This window comes from Lutjanus erythropterus, chromosome 13 (assembly GCF_056507025.1).
Source record: "Lutjanus erythropterus isolate fLutEry1 chromosome 13, fLutEry1.hap2, whole genome shotgun sequence".
Taxonomy (NCBI): Eukaryota; Metazoa; Chordata; class Actinopteri; order Lutjaniformes; family Lutjanidae; genus Lutjanus; species Lutjanus erythropterus.
Window position 1 is genome coordinate 26,387,833 of NC_139329.1, and position 17,773 is coordinate 26,405,605.

The following is a 17,773-nucleotide window of genomic DNA, read 5'->3' on the forward strand; positions in this document are numbered from 1 at the left end:
GAGTGCATTGTCAAACAATAAATAAAAACACACTTAAAATTTTGTCAATTTTAGCTTAATGAACATGTGTATCTCAGAGCAGAGGTTCCCGACCCCTTAGAATGTTTGCTACAGCGCAGTGAAGCAACTATAAGATCCTGCGAATAAAACTGGAATAACTAGTCGTTTTTCATCTGCCACTGTCACCGTCCCAACAACAGTATACAGTTTTCTAGCCATGCTAGTGGTGTGGATTGCGGATGGCGTTGTGTCTGTCAGTTAGTCTGCCACTTTGATGCAGACAACAGACAATCTGATGGGTTGCAATCAAATTTGGCACAAATGTTCATGGTTCCCAGAGAATGAAGCTTACTGACTTTGGCGATCCCCTGACTTTTCCTCTAGTGCCCTGTTTCTCAAAACTATGGTACTAGAACACAGGTAAAATTTCAAATGAAAATACTAAAACTACAGGATCGCTGAAATGTAATTAAAAATAAGTTCATCTTTCCTGTAATATCAGCCTGCCACATGCACCTACTGCATTCACATGTCATCAATGATTATGAACTGTGATGGCAATAAGTCACTGCCTCACTATGAGGGCAGTGAGGCTGACAACAGTCAACAATAAATAATCTTATTTTTAGGAGTAAATCTGCCCCTTGGGCTGTTTTGTAGTAATAATAGTGGTACTCGGAGACCCTAAACAACAACTGTGTATTTTCATCCAGCTACAAAATATTTTTTCTTTGTCAAATATCTGCAAAACTAATGACATTCCAATTAGCCTCAGCTGTGTTTTGTCTTTAACAGAAATGAGCAAATGTTAGCATGCTAACAAAGCTGGTGAACATGATAAGCACAGGCAATGTTGTTTTGAGCATGTCAGCATGCTGATATTAGTTTTTGGCTCAAAGCACCTCTGTGCCTCAGTGAAGCCTTGCATATCCCTTTTCCAAGCAGTTTGAGGGCTGATTCAGAGACACAGTGCCCAATCTCGAACGAGGTCTTTGAGTTTCAACAGCCAAAGAACTGATTCTTGGTTGGGAAAACTGGTTCTGTTGCTGTGCCAACACTTTGCTAGTCTAGAACAGAGAACCACTTACCTCAGGGGATGGTGGTGGGATTATCCTGAATTATCGTGACCAACAAGACCAACCATTTTTGAAAAAAACAGAGTTAGTGTAGCATCTAGTCTGCCTAATCAAATGAGGAAGAAGGAAACCAGGGCTTCGGTGTGGATGTGAAATTGAAGCAGCTAGCAATGCCATAGACTTGTGTAAATTAAAGAAGTTTCCGAATATGTGAGTTTGTCATCAGCATCGATCATTATTTAGTATGAGTAGCTTTATTTTCCCATGACTTTTCATCAGTTCATTGAATTTTTGTCCGATTGCACTAGCCCATGACACTGCCAATATAAAAATGGTCTGCAATGAAATAAATGGTCGGGAACCCCTGACTTTAGAGGTGTGAGCAGAAATTAGGAAACAAATGCTTCTTGTTTTGGTTTGGGAAGCACAGAGACAGTTATGCTTCAGATACCTCGCTCGTCTTGTCCACTGACTGTTCCTTATCTTTAAATACAGTTAATATTCTCTTTGCTCTTTTACCTGATTTGATGCAGTTACATTTTTACAATGCTACATTGGTTGCAGAGAAACTCAGTCATCGATAAAACTCAAGCAAAGAGAACGACGGCCGGCAGCACGAGTGCTCAGAAAGTGCAAAGTCGACACAGTATGAGATGATGCAAAATAATGTCATTGGTCACTAAGAAGGCACAGCTGTGTTCAACCAAAGTGACCTCTGTTATTATGCATGAAATACCCCAAAGTAATAAATAAAAAAAAACCTTAAAGCAGGTGGCGTCATGGCAACAGTAACAAACAAAAAATATACACTGAAAGGTTTTTGTGTCATTAAACATCTACTGTACAGAAGAGCAAATATCTTAAACATGTACAACTATACAAAAGATGATGTGTATGTTAACTGATGTGTAATATTAACAGAGAAAATAACATGGAGGACCAACTTCCCCATCAGTTGGGCACTTTAGGCTCAATTCTGAGTGAGGCTTCGTACATGCTTTCTTCATCCAGAACAGAGCTCTTATCCAGTAGATACTGGGCTACCTAAAACATGGAAAAAAGAGGCAATGAATGTAAGGAATTTTCTTCAAATTGAAATTACATCTCAAAACTTTTCAAACAAATCAAAAACAGATAAGGCATCTAATGTTCTTCATTTTTATTTGTGACCCCTTTGAATAAAGCAGTGACTACTTGTGACCCATCATCATGAGCAGCATATGTCTTAAGTTAAATAATCTCTAGAAACATGTATCTGCATATGCAGAATTTGTAGGCAAATCACATGATTTGGTATTGGAAGCGTTGTGGTTCGTTTTTAGTAGTATTGACAAATCACGTTTCAACATTGCATGTAGATTGACAGTCCATATGGATAGCAACAGAAGCAGAACTCACAGGCCAAAATGCAATCTTGGAACACATCAGCTGTTGTCCGATGATGATGATTAGCTTTTTTAAAATCCAATATCTGCATTCACATGCAGAAGATTGGGATTAGGTGGCCACAGACAAAGTCTCAAATTGCTATTTGCCATGTGTCATTTGGTGGGAGGGGCTTGGTGAAATGATTCAAGGCAGCAGGTACACTACGCTTTTGCATTGTGTATGTACAGATTGCCACCTGCAGCTTTAAGTTTCCCTGTACTTACTACGGGTAGTTGTGAAACTGATCAAGCACCGGACTCTGCATTGGTTACAGACTTTTCTTAGGTTTCACAAGCCAAAAATGTTGCACACCACCAGTGAACAGTTTTGGTCATCATTTACCTTTGGTTGCAGGTCAATCTTGTATGCTGTTTGCTGAAACTGCCTGATTTCTCTGATGATGTGGGAAATCTGAAAAACATAAGAAAACAGGGTGTTAAATTCTGAATGTAAAACACACGCTCACACAAAGTCTGTGACGTGACAGGAAACTGAACACCTCACCATTCTCATCTTGGAGAAGTTGACCAAATTGTCTTCTGTGTAGTTTGGCGTTCCCTCCTCTATGAAAGCCAGGTCAGTGAGGTACATCCCCAGATAGGGCACACAGGGAGGATCGCAGCTTTTGGGGAGAAAACACACACACACATAATCCACTTGTACGGCATGTGTGCTTTATTGATTCAGTATGAAACTATGTCCTTGAAGTGAACTCACTTCTTCAAAGCCTCTCTGAGGTTTTTGAACCTCCCCTCTGATGAGACCAGCTTCTGCAGCTTGTCAATCAGTGCTTTTGTCTGGAAGAAAAGGTTATCAAGAACGCAATTAATACTAAAACTAAGCACATTAGCAATAAAAAACTAAATTGACAATTACTACATGACACAAACCTGCTTAGAAACCTTGAGCCAAGTCTTCTTGAGGCGGAAGACAGAGCTGCGGTTGAGAGAGGAGGTGATCTCAAGGACAGCGTTGTAGTTGTGGAGACAACGACAGATGTCGGCCACAGCCACCCACTTCTCTATGACAACCACTCGAGTGACCACGTCCTCACAGCGCAGGATCTCTGTGGCGATAAGGTTGCTTATCTGGCAGAGAAAAAAGGTTTGTGTTCAGTATTATTAATAAAAACTACAGAATATAAGAGAGCTTGTTGACTGGAACATACATCATTGAAGTGCTTTGTTGTTCTCATGATGTACGGCGTCTTCTCGTTTTTGTCATTCTTCATCCAGCCTTGTCCAAAGAATTCCCTGTTGACACGTTAACAGAAAGAAAAAGTGAGCACTGAACTGGTCCATGTGTTCCTCTTGGCCACAGACATGTACAGCGGAGCTGTGACGGCACTCACTCGTATGGGATGACCTTAAACACCACATGGTCCAGCAGAGTGAGCTGTTCTGCGATCTCCAATGCAGAGTGGTTCTCAAAGGGCTCGGCCTTTCCTCCGTCAACCTAGGAGACACAAAACAACCACAAAATGGATTGAGACTGATGTTAAATAGCACCACAATGAGTTTAGAAAATCAATCCTTCAGTAATCAACAAAATGGACTGGGCATTACTTCACTGATTTTGAGTTTTCACTTTCTTTCTTTGAGTGTACATACAAGATCTCAGAATTTAATTTCAGCACTGCAAAGCTCTCAGTTAATGTGGATTAGAGATGAAACAACTTGTTGATTAATTAGATCAGTTAAGAGACGGAAAATTACCCTTTTTAAGCAAAAATCCCATAGATTCTCTGGTTCTAGCAGCAAATGTGATCGTTTTTTCATTTTCTGAGTCTTCAATTCATGCAGCTAGAAAACAGCTCCACACTAAACATTCAAACTCACCAGTTGTGTTACATCTTCCAGGGTAATCTGATTGTCACCATGATCTTCCTGAGTTAGAGTCCTGGCAGACAGTAAATGAGAAGGTCAAGTCCTGAAGCATGTACAATACAATACATCTGTTCAAATGTTTGGCACTCATAATAAGTTGGATTCAGTAGGTGATTTGTTATTTTTGATCGGGGCGATGGCCACCATTAATAAACTGACACATGAACAACTCTCCAAAGCAGTTTAGTTCAATGGTGTAGAGAATACTGTAGATCTAATCCAAAACTGACAGAAGGACAGGACTGAGAGAAAGAAGTGCAACTTCAAGTCTGTCTGCTACTTCAGCACCATGGACAGTGCCATGTTAGGCTATAGATATTCCAGAGCCATGGTCCGGGCCATGCGACTTACACAAACCTCAGTCAAACCTCAGATTCAACTTAACAACCCCTCTCCCCCATGCAATCTCTCTGCTACAAGGCGGTGGAGAGTTGCATGTTAACAAAGGGGGTGCATTTTGGTCATTTTACTAACAAAGGGGATGGCATTGCCCCTCACCCCCACTAAAATTTCCATAATGGTTGTGTTCCCACAATCAAACAGCACAAAACAGTACCTGATGATGTTGGCCGCAGCTTTCCTCTCTTGAGTCAACAGTTCAGGGTCATGCATCACTTCCTCCAGGAAGGCAATAACTTTTGTCTTCAGCTCATTGTTGCTCTCAAAGTCCTAGAGAGGGAGAGAGAACACACACACAGGTGGCTTGAAAACTAAAGTTGCAGGATTGCAATTAATCGCTGGTCATATTTCAAACTATTCCCACCAAAATATCACCAACTTGTGATATTTTTTTCCTTTTAGATGTTATTTTTTAAAATTATTCTAGTTTCTTTTTAGTTTTCTTGTCTATTTTGTTTATTGACAAAATATTTCCCAAAGCAACTATTAACAATATTTAAAGAAATTGCTCTCTGACTAAGTGCAACTTATGCAGTTTTGTATGAAACAAAGTGGGTTTTTCATATCCCATGTTACCAAAGAAAAATCAGATGATGCACATATAATACTTCATGGTTCAGCACCTGTTATTGGGATTGGCCAAAGGCATTGTGGGATGTGCATGAAATCACAAATTCCAGGACTGAAACCTTCATTTTGTTTCATTTTGCATTATGTTTTTGAACTCTGAAATCACTGAATGATAAAAATCAAGCTCTCAAGTATTTCAAAAGACATACAAAGAAATCTAAACATTTTGCAGAAATAAGAGCAAAATTCACGATTCACTGCAAGAAAAGCTGACTTACAGAATCAACGTGAAAAGTGATGGATCATGATGTGAATATGTAAACAAAGCCAGTATTAACATGGCAGTGTTATGAACTGTTTTTATAAATGTGTCTTGACTTGTGTTGGGATGTTTTACCGGAGAGTGTTTGGACACCCAGTGCCTCAGGACATTCAAGACTCTGTTGGTCGCTGCTCGTCTGATCACAAACTCTTTGTCACCATTTCTCTGATCTGTTGGGAAGCCTGCAGAAAATGTATTAAGTGAGTTCTCATCACTATGACACATACAGTTTTGGTAACAAAGAGCAACCAAATTTGCAGACATCCATATATGTAAAATCATTGAAGACTGGATTTTTGCAATTCTTGGCAGCCTGGTTATGTTGATCTGCATCTGAAACTAGATCTCAGTCCTGATGGAAAAGTGGATAGTTGTGTATACCAGTGCTGGCGAGGGACATTCGCCGATATTTTTCCTTGGTAGGCGTGCCCTCATTGGCTCCAGCTGTAGCAATAGCAAAGGCGGAGGCAGCAGACAGGGCACTCCGGTTGTTATCCAGCTCTCGACACGAGGACATCACCATGCCATTGTTGTAGGAAAACAGGGAGAACTCTGCAGGGAAACAAAAGAGAAAATAACCCTCTGGACACTGGCATGAAAATGATTTTGGTGCAAATAAAATGTGTGGTCAGTAACAGGAGAAACATAACAAATTTACAAGAAAATGTTGGTAAAATCTTATCTTAAAATCTTTATATCACTAAGAATAACTGAACCTGTACACACTGCAGAATTGCCTGCCTCTTGTCATGCAAATCTCCACTAGGGGGCACTACAGACCAACATCACTGTTTCCCTCCAGACTTTCCTTTACAAGAGGCTTTGATATTCAAGATGGTTGCAGCTAAATATAGCCACCAAATATCAGCATAACAGAGGAATCAACAGATTCTCTGCAGTCTGCTATGTTTAAATCCTGGGAACACAGACAGATCATACGCAGCTAAAGGAGCCTACGCCATGTGAGAGATACTCACTGCTTCACAATTTCTGTTAATTCTCTCTTCTTCACACAATAGATTCTTTAAAAATCTATCGTGTGTTTTTTGTCATAAGATTCAGGAGGCACAGATAATCTTGGCTCCAGTGAAACAGCCTCGTTACTGGGGGCGGAAGGGAAAACACGCTCTTGATGTAGTTGCTATGACACAAGTTTCCCTAACACCTACTGAAGCTGAGCATTGGCTTTCCCCACATGATCATAACCATCAAGCAATTTATATTTTATATGAAGTACACTTCACAGTGGCATGTTTTGTTGTTGTTATTGTTGTCATTGCAAAAGGAGTGCTTTAATTTCCATATAAAACAATTCATCCACAATGTACAGACCATAAAATAGACTTTTTTTTCTAAGCCAGAGAATATTTTCTGCTTTGCTTTTATTATGCAGTCTGTTACTGTGGTCAAACAAAATAGTGTGCAGGCCTCAGTGATGAACTGGCTGGTGCATTGGATACAGGTACTATGACAGTGTGCAGTTTACAAGCTTGGAAATGACACTATTGAGTTGTGCACATATCTAGGACACAATGTACCTGAGGAGTTTTTGCATTTGACGTTTTTTGGGGTGGTTGGAGACTTAGTGGGAGAGGCTTCTGCGTCCCCATCATCACTCTGGTTTGGATCATTGTCACTTTCTTCTCGTACAGACAGATCTGTAACATGACAAAATTATATTGCTAATTAAAAACATTACATTACAGCAAGGGTGTGCAATTGGGTAGGGACATTGCTAAAGATACAAAGTAATGTATTTTTAAGGATTGACAGTTTGTTTGCTTCCCCTCATTATACCTCACATTGACTAATGACAAATCTAGCGAGTTATTAAGACCATCAGAGAGAAATTTGTGAAAACTTTATTTCGTAATTTATTCCCATGCTGTAATCTTAGTCAGCACTCCTCTGGCAGCAGCACAGCATTTCTCCATCTCCATTTGCATCATGGGCTGGAAAAAGCTTTTACTATGCTTATGGGACACTCAAACTTGCGACAACAGGCAAAAGAAGAACAGTCAGACAGCACAGAAAGAGACCAAGTTAGGGTGGTAGAGAACATAGTTGCTGCACACTACCCCAGTTCATTTCAGTCACTTGGCACAAGTGAACCGACGCCCCCAGCATCGTAGCTCCAGCTGGGACATGTTTATTGTCCCCACCATGGCATAGAAGATTCACCTTGAATTACAGCAAATCAAAGTTGGACTAATTATCTTAGGACTGGCTTTTGCTGGCCTACCTTGTTTGGAAACTGGGGTCTCCTCCACCTTGTCCTTCTTGTCCTCTCCCTCATCTGGGATTTTGCTCGCAATGGGGCTGGACACGTACAGTTTGTTGATGTCCAAGGTGGTCTTGCTGAATGGGGACATGGAGGAGTACATGCTTGCATAGCCATTTGAGGAGCAGCTGAGGGCAGCCAGGTCAAGAGCTTTGCCCCCAGTGATGATGGGGATGTTGAGGGAGAGCTTGCGCCGGCGGTTAGGGGATGAATTCTTGGCGATTGCGAGAGGAGGAGGTGAGGAGAACTTTCTGCTGGCCCTGGGGGAGCTGGGAGGCTCTCCATACAGGAGTTTACTGTTCTGACTGCTGGCAAAGAATAACTCCAGGGACCTGCATCAAGGGAGGATATATGCACTTGAATTTAGAACATAGGAATATGTGTTTCTTTGATATTTGGTAACTATGCTCTGTTTTAAGAGCTTAGCTAAATACACAACACATCCTAAATAATTTATGCAAACCAAGTCAGCCCAGCAACCAGAAGTCTCTTTGCAGCCGCGTCTCGTCGTTTTAGAGCAGGATACAAGCTGCAGTGTTGCAGAAAACCTCTCCCACTCTCCGCCACCCTCCTGGTGACCTCACGGGTTCCCATAAATAGCACAGCGAGTGATAGTGCGCATGGCCACTGCTGACACAAGCAGCCAAGTGTAGGTGTCTCACAGTGACATGACAAGCGCCACGGGAGAGCATGCTGCAGGGCATGGGCATGGGGGGCTCCCCATAATCTCAACCCCATAGTGGGGCCCCTGCGGCCTGTGGAGCGGCAAGTTAGCCCCCACTGCAACACTCCGTCAATATTTCACACTATGGATCTTTTGCAGACAAGGAGGGACGGAGGGAGGGTGGGGTCCTGCAGCACCAAGGTTGGTTGCCATAGAGCGACAGAGCCCAGTTGAGACACTCCCAGGCAGGCAGGAGCGACTGGACCCAATTACTGCCTTCAACCACAGAACACACACATAAATACACATGCAGACACACACACATGCACACACACACACACACACACACACACACACACACACACACACACACACACACACACACACACACACAGTGATACTAAAGCATCCTAGAGCCTGTCTTCCTCCACTGCTCCATCTGCCGCGTCTCTGTGCTCACATTAACCAACAAAACAAACTCAACAAAGCTTTTAAGATCACTGGACTTAACTGTTCCAGTGTATCTAAACACTCACTCAGTCACATGTAATGCACATGAAAAGTATCCATGAACACCAGCTAAACCCACTCTCCTCACATCCATCTTCTAATTTTAGTGGTCATTTGTCAAAAATCTAATCAAACTTAGGATCAAAGGGTCACTGCTGCACCATGTACTGTGTGCAGACACAAGGAGTCCATTGTCCCGTGTTCCTGCATTTCATATGGTTTATTTCTCCAAAAACAAGCCAGCAAACCAGCTGACTACTCAGGTTAAAAAGACATACGCTCACTCAGGTGCATGCTGGTCCTATATCTGCCTTCCTACTTATATGACCTCAGGTGCCCACAATGTTACCTAATTCACAAACAAAACAAAAACAAAATATTGTTAAAGGTAGAATCAGTAGAATTTGTCCAAGCTGTTGGTAAGAAAGTGTCCCGAGCACAGTAGAATAATGAGAATTGAGAAAATATGGCAGGCAGTTTCTCTTCTGCAGATACAGACACTAGCACATACTTCTAGGTCATAAGTGATTATTTAGTGGGGTTATGTTAGTCTATACATTGTTTTTTCAAGAGAATGTTATGAAAGCATGCCTTCAATCAAAGACTAAAGATGCTCAACAAGAAAATAATAATAATGTGCTATGTATTATTATTGTTGTTGTTGTTGTTGTTGTTGTTGTTGTTGTTGTTGTTGTAACAAAATCCAATCTAAACAAAGCAAACATCTAGAATAATTAATCAAAAAATACTACTTATTACTGGTAAAACAACAAAAACTATGTACAACATATAGATAGCTCTCAATAATTCAAAGTCAGATTTGCTTCATTGGCATAATCATAACTACACACAGTGCTCTCAGATTGACTGTCAAAAATAATTTGAGTTAAACTGAGAGTTTTTAAAGGGCTACTCCAGCGAGATACAATGGCCCTGCCAGAGAGTTGAGGAACTTGCAGGAAACAGATCAAAAAGAAAACGTTCAAAATTGATGCAGCAGAGGTGAAGATTTATCAGACTTGTAGTAGTATGGGTCAAACTCTGGATCCTACATTTCCCATAATCTGCTGCTCCCCTCAGCTTTACAGATATATCTCTCACAAAGCACATGTAAGAGTGTTACCAGTGCTACCATCTATCTACCTCACAACAAACACCAAAAACCCCCACATTGACTTCACACAAATTTAGTCATAAATCATGTGACCACTTTATATTTTATGTTGCTTGGTCTCCTTTCCTGAAGTCATTGACTGAATGAATGATATCACCAAGTTGGTTTTCCTCTGAACATGCATCCTGTTTATGCTGTGTAACATGCATTCATTATGGTACCACAAAACAAATGACTTAGGTTCAATGCCTCTGAGTTCTCTGAAAAACACAGGTGAACTGTTCAAAATCATGCATGCATTTCTATTTCTAATTTCCTTTGGGGGGAGGGTGGAAACCCTCACCGTAGGACACTGAGGTGCAACACCACCTGGGCTCACTGGTTCTACTCTCTTTGCTTCCACTCTTCTTTTTTCGTAGAAAGTAAGGCTTCTTCTCAAAAGAAATGTGAGACTGCTCATAATTTAATAAAGTCTTGTGTGTAAAAAAGAACAATTTATATAACTGCAATTTATATGACTGCAATTCAACCTGCAAGCCCCTTTGGCTCCTACACATGCCTTGCATTGATGAGAGGACAACAAAGCTTCACATAATTATAGATCAATCTCATCTTTATGCAGCATAGTGTGATGGTGTGGGAGGATGCCAAACATATCAAATAAGATCTGTTTGTCTATTGTAAGTGCTGTCAACAACCTTGCAATGTTCAAATCTGTCTGTTCGTAACATGACTCACCGAGCAGGGATGGCACTGATGGGCTTCTTGTAGATGGTGATGAGTTTGTCTAGCACCACGTCAGCTGTGGTGAACACACGATAAGAGTGCAGGAAGGTGTTGAGGAAGTCAATGGAGAGGAACCGGAGGTCGGTGAGTCTCTCCAGCAGGCGTTCGACGCTGGCGTAGCGAATTTGCAGCACCTTGCAGGAGTTCATCATCTTACTGAAGCGGATGTCCACATCATCACAGTACAGACTTGAATCTGATCTGCTCAGGAAGAAAAAACAATCAAACTTAGAGAAAGAAGCTGCAAAGAGTTGCATCTATTTATAAATATAAAGCTTACTTAATCATCTGTGGCACTGTGACTTTGGAGTTGTCCTCAAAGGCGTTCATCATCAGCCCATTGCAGCGGATGTTGTCTATGCACTGCAGGACAGATGTAAACAGAGAGGACAGAGGAAATGTTAGTGAGTTCTGTAACATGCAGGCTTTCCTCGGATTCTCGTCTGACTGCTGTGGACTGTGATTCGTGTTGACGTGCCTGGCTGATGTCACTGGTCCATGCAGACTTCTCCTGCCTTGAGGAGGCCACCAGGATGACTGTGAATGACTGGCTGTCCTTCGGCTCCACGACAATCTTGAAGTCCAGGTGCTCCATGTCCTGGCCGCTCTTGTCTGATTTGGCTTTGAGGAAAAAAATCAAAGACATAAATTCATGCACATAAAGAGTAAAAACATAAAAATACACACATTTCAAATTCTTATACTGCAACCAAATTAACAACAGGCAAAGAAAATATCTGTTTGGCTAAAAATAGGGGCATCAGTCATGATAATCAATTCATTATTTATTTAGCCTGTATTACTTTTGAGTGGCACTGCTTGCCTTTGGATCACTATTTTTCAGTTGTTCAAAATACTAACTGTAAAATATTGATAAATTCTGGCACACTCTATAATACATTACATACATTGTCACATATGGCACATGTGATGCGTATTTCTGTAAGCTACTACATGAATTAAACACTCACACTCATCATCTGTCCCCTCGGGGTCCTCCATAAGAGTGCAGTCTATAAGCGAGACGACTCCATTCTGCAAACGACATACAATATACATGTAGTTCCTTCACACTGCCCTCATGTGACTCAACATGCTAGAACACTGCATAACCTTCCGTACATTTTCATCACAATGTTTGAGATTAAAATGGCCTCAAATGTCGTACAAAGTGAAATATAGATGTGATTGTAAAAAAGGCTCAGCAGCATCTTTATGGCAGATGTAACATAAACTCTTTTGGTTGGTAGATTAGTTAGTAGACTGCGAATACTGACAACGTTTTTTAACTTTATTTATTTTTGTTAAGTATTTAACTTTTTCATTTATTTGTCAAAAGAACAAGAAGCAATTGCAAGTTGTCTTAAAATTTGTGGCAAAACATACTTAAATCTTCAAAATGACACACATGATTATCACTGACACCAAATATGTCCTCAATGACTTTATTGTCAGCTAATGTCTGTGGGAATGTGTTGTAGATTGCCTGTATGTAAAATAAACAGAAGGAAGTTTAGTTTTATTCCTGAAGCTATAAGGCTTGTGAACAGTTGTGGTACAAGAGATGATCAGTTTACTTTCTGTATGGACTGACAAATGCTGTTGTACTTTTTGCATTTTTTGCACTTTTTGACATAATTTGCCTTCGTTGTGCAGGCCACTGTTATTACAGTAACCCTTGAGTCTTCTAGCTGATTTTATTTTACTATAATACAGCTCTAATCTAACTCTAGCCTCTGCAAAGCCAAGAGGGGCTGCAGATTACATGCATGCATCATTTACTATGATTCCCTTGTGAATATGAGGGCAATTTGAATCTAGTGCAGAAATGGCAGACCCTGCCACTAACAATAAAAACTACTATATAGGGAGCAAATACTGAATGTAAATGAATTTAATAGCTATAGTTGAAAATTTGCTGTCTACTAGTATTGTGGCAAACAGCGTTTGATTTAATAAAAGTCTCATGGATTATAATTTTAAAGTGGCTGTATCATCTACATTTTTTTTCATATAATAACAATTTGTCAAATCACAATGTGACTTGCAATTATGAACGTACAATGAATTATCATCTGAACCTGCAACTCCCATCTGCTTTAGGGAACAATATAGCAGGTCTCAGCTCATTGTTTAGCTGTCCATCCTACTAACTTCACTGTTTTGGTTCACTGTCGCTGCTCTCATGGTTTCATTTTCAGCTTTAGCAGGCGGCTGTTTTCAGTGAAAAAAGCTTTAAGATCTGCTCAGTACTGACGAGAGACAGACAGTGTAGCAAATAGCTGGTGAAAATAGTGGTGCATTTGACAACTACAGAGCCAGATATTTCCTGTAGGAGTTGGTGGGGACCAAAAACAGAGCTAAAAGAGAGTGAAATTTGGACTAACATTCACAAAGTGGCAAGAAACACGACTCAGAATGAATTATAGTGTTGCACTGTAACACAAGTTCGCAATGTCAACATAAAAGGTGATGTTGACGTGATTGTTTCTGCCGCCCTCAAGTGGCTGAAAAAATCATTTGTTGTAGGTTTAAATCTTTGAAAACATCACAGGAAGACAATAATTTTATTGTACCAATATGCAAGGCCTTCTGTTAAAAGCTTTTTGGACTTGTCTTGGACGCCCTTTGTAATGCTGAGTAATCTGGAGTAATACAGTGAAACACCACCACCACTCACATCTAAGTAATGTCTATAAACAGACATCTGTATATGAATGAAGAATCTATAGGCAAGGGACAAGATTTTGGAATCTAAAGCATTACATTTATAGTCCATTCATATTCCAAGTAGTACTGACCAATTATGTTTGAGATTGCATGCAGGTAAACAGTCTATGTGGAGGGCAAAAGCAACAGATCGCATTGGCTAAAATGCAATTTCTGTATCCAGTGGATTAAGCTTTTTAGTAGCATTTTTAAAAAGTTTATCTTCATTCATATGTAAAAATCTGTTTATAGAGATTAGCTGGCCGCTCACAAACAAAGTCCAAGATTGACATCAAGTGACATCAAGCAGCTTTTTTCAAACATAGGCTAAACATTGAGCCTGTGTCCGTGTGTGTGCGTAGGCTTGTACGAGCATGTAGCTCCAGTGGTCATTGCCACTGATAAAAGCCAAGACATCGCTAACTCTGCAGCTTTCATCTCCTGTCAGTTAATCCGTTCAATTTAGCTCAGAGATTCAGGGTGTTGCAGAGCTGTAAGATTGCGATGTTTGAAATAAGAAGCGGCTCCACTGCTAGCTCAGCAGCGCAGGCCCACCTTGGTGAGATGAAGCTTTCCCCCAGAACCCCTGGTGCAGATGATTAAATGCTTGGAGAAGAGAAAGCACTGCCTCTCTCCCTCCTTCTTTAGAGACAGCGAGCCCAGTCGCCCACGGGTGATCTTGCCCTTCTCGCTCATCGGCACCTGGATGAGAGACCCTGTATGTGGGAATAAGAGAGAGTGTGCAAATAGGAGAAGGAAGGAGGCAGAGAGACGGAGAGAGATACATATATAAGTGGAAAAGAGGCAAGGATAGGGGGAAATTGATAAAAAGGAGCAAAAGGAGGTGAGAAACTGAATAAAAGAAAGCACTCATATCAAAATGTCTTGGTCTTGCCTTCCTCTACATATTTATACATGGACAGTCACATGAGATACTAAGAATTAAATAATCTAGCATTTCTGTTTTCCCTTTCCTCATCCATCAAGGCCTGTTGGGGACGTGTGACATTTACAGTCCCAGATTCATCATCCATTTGCCTCTGAACAGTCTAATTACACTTGGAAATTAAAGACTCTCCTCACGAGGAGTACATGTCGATCCCCAGAGAGACAGGGAGAGATGGGTCTCTTTTTTCTAAACTGAGCATTTCCCCCCGATACGGGGCTGAAGATGTGAGATCAGGCTGTCAGACAGGTAAAGAGGGACAGGAAATCCCTCTCTGCAGCAATTCTGCTTTTCTGCGGAATTGGAGGTTTTCTTCGCTACGATCTGAAGTGCATCACTTGAAAGCAGGAGTTACCTTGTCTTACAAATGTCTGGCTGGTGTCGAGGAGAATCTCGCAGCCCTCCACGATCATACGCTCAATTGCCAGGTTCTTCCTGATGTTTTCGGTCTCACTCACTTCATCGTGCATGATTCTAGGGAAAAGGGATGTTTCATCATTTTTGTTTGATCTTTATAAGAAAGTATAGGATGAAGCACATTAAATCTTACTGTAGATGTTAATTTTGTGATTTTGTGATGATTTGTGCGCTCACACGTTCGTAGTCTCAGTATAGAAACCGTTTCTGCTAACTGTCCATATGCCGAATTTCAAATGAGATAAAAAATAGCTTCATAATAAAGTTAATAAACTCATCTGTGTTGTCTTCAGTAATGACTGTGCAATTTTACAGCTTTACCCTGGGTTTAATCTCTGATGCTACATACAGTTTGCTGTATTCTTACTGGTGGTTGGAACTGTATGCAGGCCCAAATCCCAATGTCCACCCTCATGGACTCATAGACTTTCAGGCACGTTCCCGGTAAGTCCACAAGGGTTTAGGGCTGTCCCACTGTCAAATCCTCATGTCCATGAGTGCTGTCTCATAGACTTTTTGAGCCTTTTATGCACCCTTTTTGTAAGTCACCATTTCTGCTGACTTTGCTTGCAGGAATTACCCACAGTTCATTGTGTAATGATGTTAAGCATTCAGTTATCAGGGGTTCCCCAGAAGCATTTAAAAAAAAGCAGTTATAAATGACTCTACTCTTGAACATCAGATCAAATTTAATTAATCTATATGCAAAGTTGTTTATTCACACAGAAATTCTCTTAATCACTATGCCAAATCCCACCTTTTCTCTTAGAACTGAATTCTCCACTTACATTACTTGGTTTATCAAACAACAACAAAAATACTAAGCTTGTGAAACATTTTCCCTGAAACCTCTGAGTGAATATGTTTTTTTTTAATGTAATTGTCGTAGTATTTTCTTTTTATATTCTTCATATGTATTTTTTGTCAATTTTGTCACTTTCATATGTCGCAAAGTGCTGTCCGATTATACCATTTTGGACCCTTGCAGCGACTCACACTCAAGCAAAACCAGGTGATGTTTGTAAAAGTTCCGGGTGTAAAGCTTTTAAGGGACATTGGGATTGGGATGCAGTCTGACAGATAAGACAGCAGACCCTCTGCCTGTTTTACAGGTACAAAAGGAGTAATTTACTCAATTTTTATATACAGTTGATGTTCTCCTAAAATGTCCTAAGTTTTTGTTATATTATCAAAATTTCGTCATACTGGTAATTGGTTATTTGTTAAAGTTATGTAAATGTATATAAATTCAGGAAACAACACTTGTTTTGTTTGGTTGAAGAACATGAGGCTATTGTGTCTTCCCCCAAATCTGAAACCTGAAACTTAAGCCCTTGATTGTGTTGTGTAATTTTGCTCATTTGAGATGCCATGAAAGTTCAAATGTACCTGGAAAGCTCCTCCAGCTTAGATTTGGCGTAGTCCAGACTGTTTCTCTCTATATGTTCATGGGGTGTGTGGGCCAGAAGTTCGTGAAGCGTAAGAATGTAGCGGGGAATCTACAGAGGCAGAACAGAAAGCAACACTCAAATACTCAGCTACACACATGCATAAAGGTAACAACAACAACAGCAGCAGCACAAAGATGCACACACAGGAATATACATGTGCATGTACACTAATGAGAAGTAGATCAGTGGAGAGCACAATCTACACTCATCAGCAAAATTTATTATCAACACAGCACAGCCTGCAGTAGGCCCCAGCAGAGTGGACTGTCGGGAAACTGCATGCCTCGCCAGAAAGGAGCCATTATTAAAGCCTGCGTTCAAAAAAACAACAGCTTTTTATAGACATGAAAAACACTACAGGGATATTCTGAGCAATAGCAGACAAATGCCTGCTGTTTCTGTTCTTGATCAACACTGCTACAATATGGGCCATCACTCAGAGAGCCAATGAGTGCTCAAGAAGGAGGTGGGTCTTTGAAGCCAAGTCCTGACTGAGCCACGATGGCCAGAATGGAGGCCAGAACACATGACTGAAAATTGCTGCTTTGGATAGAGCGGAAATTGGTCAGATTTGGTTGCAAGATTTTTATTTAATCCTAGGTGGTATTTGCCATTTTGGGCAGTATACCAACTACCACTACCATTCATCATGCATATTGCAAACTACCTCCAATAGGTGGAACTACAGATGTAACTAGATCTAAACGTTATCAGGTTGGCAGCAGATTTCTGGATCATCTTCCGTCTTCATTTTACCCTTAGATAATAGATTGACATTGTCCTCAGAAGAGATTACCTGCATTTAAAGATACGATGTGGAATTTCCAGAAAATCCTTGTTATTAAAGACACTGGTTGCTTTTAAGTGAACTGCAGTCAGCAACCTGTTGGTTGTGTGTGCTCACACGCTCACACACATCTATAGATGCGAGCAAACATCTTGGGTATTGGCCAAAACAGCGTTGTGATATGCACGAGACTGAATATGATGGTGACAGATTTAGCTCTCTGCTAACTTGAAGGAGAATAAAATGATTTAATCATGTGACTCCTCTTGACTTCCCAAATTTTACTGGACCAATGATACGATGAGAAACGGGTCATTTTGCAAGATAGTGATGCTCAAGAAAATGAATCCACCATTTTATAACCATTTCTTTCACAACTTATGATTATGGGAAAAATTACATATATCAGCCTTTATGTCTAGTTGGC

At 40.6% G+C, this 17,773-nt stretch overlaps 1 protein-coding gene across 1 annotated transcript in view; it reads right to left on the reverse strand.

The window, feature by feature from the left end:
- Positions 1–293: 293 nt before the first annotated feature.
- LOC146316725 (ras-specific guanine nucleotide-releasing factor 1) overlaps positions 294–17,773 on the reverse strand; it is a 29,669-nt gene continuing 12,189 nt past the window's right edge. Inside the window, exons 8-27 of the mRNA XM_084734610.1 lie at positions 16,498–16,607; positions 15,047–15,165; positions 14,301–14,461; positions 12,008–12,071; positions 11,515–11,657; positions 11,317–11,399; positions 10,989–11,237; positions 7,924–8,294; positions 7,220–7,339; positions 6,063–6,233; positions 5,757–5,863; positions 4,947–5,059; positions 4,343–4,403; positions 3,856–3,959; positions 3,673–3,757; positions 3,395–3,592; positions 3,222–3,301; positions 3,009–3,126; positions 2,847–2,915; positions 294–2,120 (exon numbers count right to left, since the gene is read on the reverse strand). Of these exons, the coding sequence (XP_084590736.1) occupies positions 2,028–2,120; positions 2,847–2,915; positions 3,009–3,126; positions 3,222–3,301; positions 3,395–3,592; positions 3,673–3,757; positions 3,856–3,959; positions 4,343–4,403; positions 4,947–5,059; positions 5,757–5,863; positions 6,063–6,233; positions 7,220–7,339; positions 7,924–8,294; positions 10,989–11,237; positions 11,317–11,399; positions 11,515–11,657; positions 12,008–12,071; positions 14,301–14,461; positions 15,047–15,165; positions 16,498–16,607 (2,619 nt within the window). The 3' untranslated portion in view covers positions 294–2,027. The remainder of the gene's footprint in view (positions 2,121–2,846; positions 2,916–3,008; positions 3,127–3,221; positions 3,302–3,394; positions 3,593–3,672; positions 3,758–3,855; positions 3,960–4,342; positions 4,404–4,946; positions 5,060–5,756; positions 5,864–6,062; positions 6,234–7,219; positions 7,340–7,923; positions 8,295–10,988; positions 11,238–11,316; positions 11,400–11,514; positions 11,658–12,007; positions 12,072–14,300; positions 14,462–15,046; positions 15,166–16,497; positions 16,608–17,773) is intronic.